Source organism: Rhipicephalus sanguineus, chromosome 4, assembly GCF_013339695.2.
Source record: "Rhipicephalus sanguineus isolate Rsan-2018 chromosome 4, BIME_Rsan_1.4, whole genome shotgun sequence".
NCBI classification, from domain to species: Eukaryota; Metazoa; Arthropoda; class Arachnida; order Ixodida; family Ixodidae; genus Rhipicephalus; species Rhipicephalus sanguineus.
Genome location: NC_051179.1, coordinates 1,561,414 through 1,569,832, shown reverse-complemented (window position 1 = coordinate 1,569,832; position 8,419 = coordinate 1,561,414). Strand labels below are relative to the sequence as shown.

Sequence of the window (8,419 nt, the reverse complement as noted above, 5' to 3'; positions counted from 1 at the left end):
AGTCACCGCTCTGTAGCTGTTGACGAATGATGGTGCTCGTAATATCGTACGGCATGTGACGGTCTTTTCGACGACGTTGAACCGGATCACTTGCACGTTTATGTACAAGATGCAAGCCGGTTCCACGCCTCAACGGTCCGAGCACCGTATCTCACTAGTGGCTTTGGAGAAAGGCGTGGCGTGTGGACTTGTGATTTTCCGCGGATGGCCGAAGTATATCTGCGGAAACAACAACTCCGCCGCGTGTTCGTCGTAGAGCAGGGACACGGGAACCTGCCCTTCTCCGGGAGCGATGGCTAAGTAATGCGTGCCGTTGACGAGACGAGTTGAGTCCACGGATGCGTCGTCGAACACCGCCATGTGGCTCACTGCGTGCATGGCAGACGCACACTGAACGGGATCGTCGGGATCCGTAACTTCGGCAGTGGCTTCGAACTCGTCTTTGTTAATCGGCTTGTCTTCAGGGACGGCGTCTAACGTGGTGGGGTCTACTTGTACCTTGTGATGTCGTTACAAAGGTGTGTCCATGAGGAACAGTAGCCAGGCTTTGATGTTGCATTTCTTGACGAGGCCCCGCTTGTGCGTAGGCTTTGCGAGGAGACGGCGCTTGATATGCTACGTCGTCGGCGATGTTACACAGCAGAGATTTCAGGGTGTTTTGCGTGTTGATCGGAACGCTCACAACTTGTCCCTTGATTGCATATTGTCCGCTGCCGTGTGTTAATCGCCGAATGGACATGAACGGCAGACGCTGGGTCACTATACTCATTGCTCGACGATGTTGAGCATGGGCAAATGCGGAGACATCGGTGGGTAACCGTAGCCGTCAACGGTGCTTAAATTTGGCAGACTGCATTTCTTTCGCGATTCTTTGCATGTCCCACAGACCCAAAACTGACCGACGTCGGGAGTAGCCGAGAACCACCGCGCCAGTACCTCCAAGGCATTGTTCCGTTGTTGTTGAGACCGGATCCCGTCAATCGTAGCCGGGTTGTTGTCGAACCACAGGCAGTCGCAGACGTCGCAGCCGCAGTCGAAGTGCCACTCGAGAAACTCCCGTTGAAAGCGGGCGTTGGCCCTGGCGAAAGCGTTCGCGTCATTAGGCAGTTTTAAAATAGCCTACGCAAAGCAGTGCGTTTGCGTTTGTCGCCACTGCGCATGCGTCGTACGCTATCCTCTTGCGGGTCCCCGTTAAGTGACAGAAATAGCGGGCGACCGCCACGAACGCTAACTTAACGTACGCTATTCTAATGCCTATTGCCACGTTGATGCTACTCTGCCCGCACCGCTGCCCCTTCCAAGCATCTGCCCGCCATGGCGCGCATGCTTGGGTACGACTAGAGTCACTGTATATGCTACCTTTAGGTAGCAGAGTAACGCATAGGTTCGGCTAGCAACCACAGCTATGCGGTGAAGTCGCACTTCGTTTTTGCAGGCGACATGCCTACCGTGTCGCCGATTAACCTGCCTGGCGTGTCGAAGACCGGCGATAAACATTGGCTGTCGATGGCTAGTGTTAATTCAGTTCGCTGCAGCGGCGGCGTCGAGAAATAAAAAAAATTGGCCCAAGCGGCAGCTTCTCCGCAATGCATGGTTGCTAGCGGCGTTGGAAGACAGATGCGCAACTCTGCTACTTGAAGGTAGCATATACAGTAACTCTAGGTACGACGGAGAGAATGACGCCACAGACTGCGCAGCCAATGGCGCACGCGCTTGGGTACGATGTAGATAACGACGTCACTGATGGCGCAGCCAATGGAGAAGTTTCTGTCAAGATCGGCAGACTGATTTTAGTTTCGCCTAGCCATATACAGCTTCGCTGTAAAACGACTTTTCTATAGCAGATAGCCACTGGAACATTTTGATAAAATTGCAGTATCGCTCTACAAAGCGTGTGGCTTCTCAGAACGATTGAACACCGCCCATTAGGGGCCCCATTGAAAAATATTATACCCTCTGGGGAGCCAGGCGGTTTGCAGTGCGACACAGTAATTTTAACAGAATGTTCAAATAAGTCTCAAATAAGAATAAGTCTCAAAATGTTCTCAAAATGTTCTCAAAATGATCTCTTATTTTGAGAATAAGTCTCAAAATAAGTCTCAAAATGTTCAAATAAGAACCGGGAGTCGTTTTTGATAACGAACTTTTTCATCAGATAGCGTTTTTTTCGCCTATTTCCTATTTGGCTATGGTAGGCCACCGCTGTCACCGACGAGAGATGGCGCTACGTGCATATGTCCCCAAATCCTGGTCATTCGGCGCTCTCCAGTTGCCTAATAAGCCATACACATCTCGCAGTTTTTCAAGTCGCCAATCACCAGATTCGCAGCACGGAACGCAGCTAAGACGATTCGTAGTGTGCGAGAAAAGAAACCTCGAGAGAAAAACACTGTCGCGCACTTCACGTTAACAAAGAGCACGTTGTAACGCAGGCAGACGACGTTCCCTGTCCCCTGGAGAGTCAGTGACGTAGACTGGACATATCCAATCAGATCGGTATCATGGAACAATGCTACGTAGAATGAAAGCGGAAACGTAGCGCGTACTAGCGTGGTACATAAAAGAAAGGGACACGACACAGACGGAGAGATATGTAGGCGCTAAACATCCAACTGACAGTTGGAAGTTTAGCGCCTACCTATCTCCATGTCTGTGTCGTGTCCATTTATTTTATGTACCGCGCTAATACACGCTACGTTCATGGATGACCAACTCGCCCGATCTAGCAACCTTTCTGAAAGCGGAAGGTTGAAAACTCGTTTGGCTACGCCGCTGCGATCTGTACCGATTCGAATCTTAAAATACTTGTAATAAGTTAAACAGATGACGCAGTAAGCTCAATTCGGTCTCCAAATGATCCTTCGAACTTACTTTACCGGCTCAGTTTATTGACACAAAATCATCGAAAACGTTTCAGGGTCCCTTTATTGCGATTTGAGATTTAGTCATATCTCTCAGTTCACATTTTCGGTCTGTAGGAAAATAAGGTTTCTGTACGCAGTATAATCTCTTAATCCCTTGCAGAGACAGTCATCTGGGACCCAGCGTCAGCTTCACTTTCGTGAAGGACATTTCAATACCACGAGAATACTTGTGGGAAGGATGTCTCACTGACAGCTATGGATGAGATTGAAACGGAGCTGCGATAACACCTGCGGGCAATGTGTAATCCGCATTTCCCACGATGGCACAGTGCATGCGCCCTTCTACTAGCGGAGATTAGGGTTGCAGCGCGGACTTGTTCGTTACTCATATGAAGGGCTTTTGGTGTAGCGCGAAGAATACACGGACACGACAAGGCACATAGATCTGGTGTTCCTATGTGCCTTCTCCTGTCCGTATTTCCTTCGTGCTACATCATAAGCCTAGTGGAGATGTCGCGAAACACCCCTCCATCTCGGAGGCTATCGTTGTGGCAATACCAGTTGTTCCGGCGCCTACCAAAAACCTACCAACACTCACAGCGGCAAGAGAGTGCTAGCAACTCTCTTTGCGAGAGTAAACGCTTGTCCCATATTTCACTCCCTTTTCAGGAGTGCTGGGAACTCTCTGCTGAACAGATTAGCCACACTCTCTCGACAGAGTTCTGGTACTCTGGCTGAACGAGCGTGAACAAGCTCCCTCGCCGGAGTAAAGTCACGCTATTGAAATGGAGTACATATACTCTTGGCTGGAATTATGCTACTCCTTCGTAGAGTTTTACAATGCCGGTCGGGCTAGAGTGCATGAACTCCCTCGAAGAATAGAATCACTTTTAAATGCGAAGCATTTCTTAGCGAACTTCTGCGACTTTGAGCGTATCTATCTATCTATCTAGCCGCCTACGACTTTGTGCTCTCGTGGTCGCTTGGTTCATCGAATGTGCACCAAAATTGGTATGGCGTAACATGACTGTATGACGAACATAAATGACAAGACATAACATGAAAATCGTGACACGCATGTCATGTACAGCATGATTTACATGCCACGCTCATGGTGCGCTGGCGGCCGTTTCGCTAGTTTGATATACACCATAATTGGTATCTTGCGACGTGACTGTGTGACGAACATAAATAACACGAGTTAACATGAAAATCATGACACGCATGTCATGTACAGCATGACTTACGTGCCACGCTCATGGTGCGCTGGCGGCAGTTTCGCTAGCTTGATATACACCAAAATTGGTATCTTGTGACGTGACTGTGTGATGAACATAAACAACACGAGTTAACATGAAAATCATGACACGCATGTCATGTACAGCATGACTTACGTGCCACGCTCATGGAGCGCTGGCGGCAGTTTCGCTAGCTTGATCTACCCCGAAATTGGTATTGCGCGACGTGACTGTATGACGATCATAAAAACTCGAGTTAACATGAAAATCATGACACGCATGTCATGTACAGCATGACTTACGTGCCATGCTCATGGAGCGCTGGCGGCAGTTTCGCTAGCTTGATCTACCCCGAAATTGGTATTGCGCGACGTGACTGTGTGACGAACATAAAAACTCGAGTTAACATGAAAATCATGACACGCATGTCATGTACAGCATGACTTCCGTGCCACGCTCATGGGGCGCTGGCGGCGGTTTCGCTAGATTTATATACACCAAAATTGGTGTCTTGTGACGTGACCGTGTAAGGAACATAAATAACACGAGTTAACATGAAAGTCATGACACGTATGTCATGTACAGCATGACTTGCGTGCCCCGCTCATGGGGCGCTGGCGGCCGTTTCTCTAGCTTGATCGACGCCGAAGTTGGTATTGCGCGACGTTACTGTGTGACGAACATAAATAATAGGAGTTAACATGGAAACCATGACCCGCATTTTCCTCAATGACATACAAGACGATGTATGCAGCTCTTTGCTGGCTGCTTCGCATTACATCGATTCCCACAATGCGTGGGATCTGCCGGATTTTTTCTGCTAGGACTGGCGGTTAAAAAAAAGGAAAAAAAAGAAAACCTTCATGCGTTTTCTAAATGTAACAGTGAACCTTGCTGGAATGCCTGAAGCTTACCTCACACATATACAGAACTCACATCCGCATGCTCATTCATACACAACAAAACAACACTGAACATATGCAATACTGGCGCTGCACACAGCCATGCACCAGGTAACCGGTATATATATCCATGATATCTTGCCCCCCTTCCAGTGCCGGTGGCAACAGCTCTGCTGTGTGTATTTAAACACCAAATATTGACGGAACACATGTAAGTATGTAATGATCTATTGAGATACTTTTGGCACATCGGCCTTTTACTATAAAACAGCATAATATTCAACACTGTTTTCATTAGTAAATTCCAAAATATCAGTGCAGCCGCTCATGCCCAAGTCCGAGAGTTGTAGTCACGCGCTTACAAATACACTTGCGGCGATCTTTCACCAGTGGCTGGCTGATGAATACTTTACCACGTTACGATCTAGCGTTCGATCGGACATGCGGTGCCGCGGCAGGTGCGGCATGTACGCCAGAAAAGCAACGCCGGTCAACATAACCACAATGCAAACGCATCTCTGGCGATTCTCGCACTTTCGCTTACCTCGGTTGCATTTTAATGTAACAGTGAAAAGCTTTCGACGCTAAAATGCGCATTCTTCAACCTTTGCCAGCCACTTGCGCCGAGATCAGTCGTACTAAATATGACCCGTACGACTCCCAGCGAGGGTAGGCCTAGCGCACCTGCCGAGTCCGTGTGTACATGCTGTCGGCGCTTCTGGGTTCAAGGATACGCGATTCCGATGTGTAAGAATGAGTGTACAGTAGAGCTTTAGTATCGGTTAACCTGACTGAATTATTTTTTCTTGCGGACGATGTCCGTACAAGAAGCGATGGGCATCGTTACAATGCGCTTTCAGCAAACGCACCCCGGCAGCCACCGAAAGCCGCCGGGCGCACTCGCCGGCACTTCGCTGACACAGACTTGTCAATTAGTACGCCTTGTTGAACTAACATGATGGCATACTTTCTTGCACGTTCAATTTGGTGTTTGGCGATCGGTTATGTATATAGTTGCACCTATCGATTGAGATGCAAATAGGTACACTGACACGGCCGCTGTACTGGTGTATCGTCGATTGCGCGAGAAAATGCACGTTATTGAATTTCATTCGTGGTCGGCAGGTGCTTGTGTGTTATGAAGTGAGTGAATAAACTTTATTAAAAGTCCGGGCGAGGCGTCGCGAAGTGAGCGGCGGCAGCGACATTAACTCTCCCGGTACATTCCCAAAGCATGTGCCGCAGTGTGGCTCTTTCCCCACACGCTTTACACGACATGAATTTTATTTGAAAAGGAAGATCGCGTCTATCTTAGTATACGACCGGTAATGATGAAGCCGAGCGGTGAGCTCTGTCTTGACTAGTCTTTTTACAACAAGAGTGTTCTGGTGGAGCGTGGCGTAGTGGTGATACCCCGCCTGAAAATCTGAGCGTGGCAGGTTCGGTTCCTCCTGCGAAACGTTTTTTTAACGGCTGTTTTTTTATTGCAAGAATGCTTTAGCTTCTACCTTATTGCAGTGGCAATTAGTTTGTGTCGTAAACTAACTTGGCGATAGGTTAGAAGTGTTGAAGATTGGGCGAGTTGTTAGAAGGTTAGAACTTGCCGATATTCGAGGCTTCGAAGCTGCCTCTATTGGCGTTTCAGAAACCAAAGGTTGACGATCACAAACACTTTCTTTTGTTATTACTGAAAGCTATCCTATTAACTTGCACATTAAAGTGACATCTGTGGCGTCTACGCTCGGAGGATTATGGTTATCAGACGGTTATATGTCGCTGTGCGGGGTCGGCCAGAAGCTCGCGCTAGTTTGTACTCCGTCTGCTTAAAAGGGAGTGCCCGACCCTCTTCACGCTACATCGGGGCGGGAGTTACGTGGATTGGGAACTCTATCTGAGTAGCAGAGTTCGCGGTCTCTTTTGCTCTGCATCCAAGGAAAAAGTAAATTCGGCGCGGCTAACTCTCCACTACTCCCCCATGGCGTTAAAGAACTCTGGCGAGAGTAATACAGTCGCTTTACTCTTGCAGTACTCCCTCTACACCTGCGAGTGAAGACTGCAGAGGGTAGCACAGAAAAATGAAAAAGGCGGATTGCGAGGACATACCGGCGGTCCAGTTAGCGTGTACGTCTTGCCGGCACCAGTCTGGCCATACGCCATGATTGTGCTGGCAAACCTGCAGTGGGAAAAGGCGCACAGAATTATTATAGCGAATCACGGCCGCATACGTCACAGTGCGAGAACATTGGATAAAATGACAGAGTAGAAAAATAGCGTTTACTTCCAAATGATCTTTCTTTTGCTGAAGGGCAACATATATATGTGCAGAAAACTATAAGTGCAAGCCTAATCGGAACGCCGTCAAGTAAGCGTGCCGTGCGCTTTGAACACTAATACGTCGATCTGGGCGAGTTGGTATATTAACATTTCGGTCGTCCGTTTCTCGTCCTTTGTCTGTGCCGCGCTGCACGTTTACCCGAAGATGCTTTGGACACTTCTCGTGCTGCCGACGTTGGATGGTGCCGTACGCAGGCGCGCCGTTACGACAGGCTTGCCGCTAGCATGGCCGGGCCTTAACTCCGCTCGCATTCGCTGCAGACTCGTGCACAGCTGCAACGCCCGGCTGTCTTGCTGCTTTATCATGGAAGGAGTGTACGTAGCCCTTCGCTTCAGTCTGGATGACGACATGGCTGTCGTAGGTTCATATGCGCCTAGGCAATTACGCACACATCGACGAGCTATGACTAGTGTTTGTAGACTTCGACAAGAGCGCAAAGACCGAGATAGGGCTTCAGCAGAATATGGAAAAACCCTTCGACCTCACATAAGCCTCAGGTCCTGCAACGTCCACAATGCTATGGAGTACACCGTTACACTTGAAATTCGTTCAAGCACCAGTTTCTTACTCAATGTGTATATCCAGAATTGCCACCATTGCTTACTACACTCTAAAAAATGGAGTGGCCATCGCTCCTTTAAAGAACAAACGGAGATATCCCCTATGTACGTCTTTAAATGGGGTAACGTTTCCCCCTTTTGCCATAGAGAAACGTTCCTCCCCCCTCAAAATCAAGATGGCTGATTCCAGGCCATCGAAGCGAGCAATACAATTAGTCCTACCGATTGGATTGATTCTCAACAAGTAAATAGTATGCGCCACGGGTGATCGCAAAATACGGTCTCGCTCAACTTAATATCAGGCGATATGACAACAAAATCAAGCAGGCAAACCTATGGTGACGAAAATATCGCCAAACGGAACGACGGACCTCGTAGTTTCGCTCGGCCAGAGACGGCATTCACTTTGGAAGAGACGGATACTGCAAAAGAGTTCTCTCTGCATGCTAGGCTTGATTTCTTTATTTTTCGCAGCATCACACGGTGTAGCGGCTTTTTCCACTCGTTTACAGGGCAATCG

General features: G+C 48.5%; 1 protein-coding gene across 1 annotated transcript in view; it reads right to left on the bottom strand.

Annotated features, from left to right (window-relative positions):
* Positions 1-7,038: 7,038 nt before the first annotated feature.
* The window catches only part of LOC125758189 (kinesin-like protein KIF12), a 258,592-nt gene continuing 257,211 nt past the window's right edge, over positions 7,039-8,419 (bottom strand). Inside the window, exons 5-6 of the mRNA XM_049415047.1 lie at positions 7,108-7,177; positions 7,039-7,044 (exon numbers count right to left, since the gene is read on the bottom strand). Of these exons, the coding sequence (XP_049271004.1) occupies positions 7,039-7,044; positions 7,108-7,177 (76 nt within the window). The remainder of the gene's footprint in view (positions 7,045-7,107; positions 7,178-8,419) is intronic.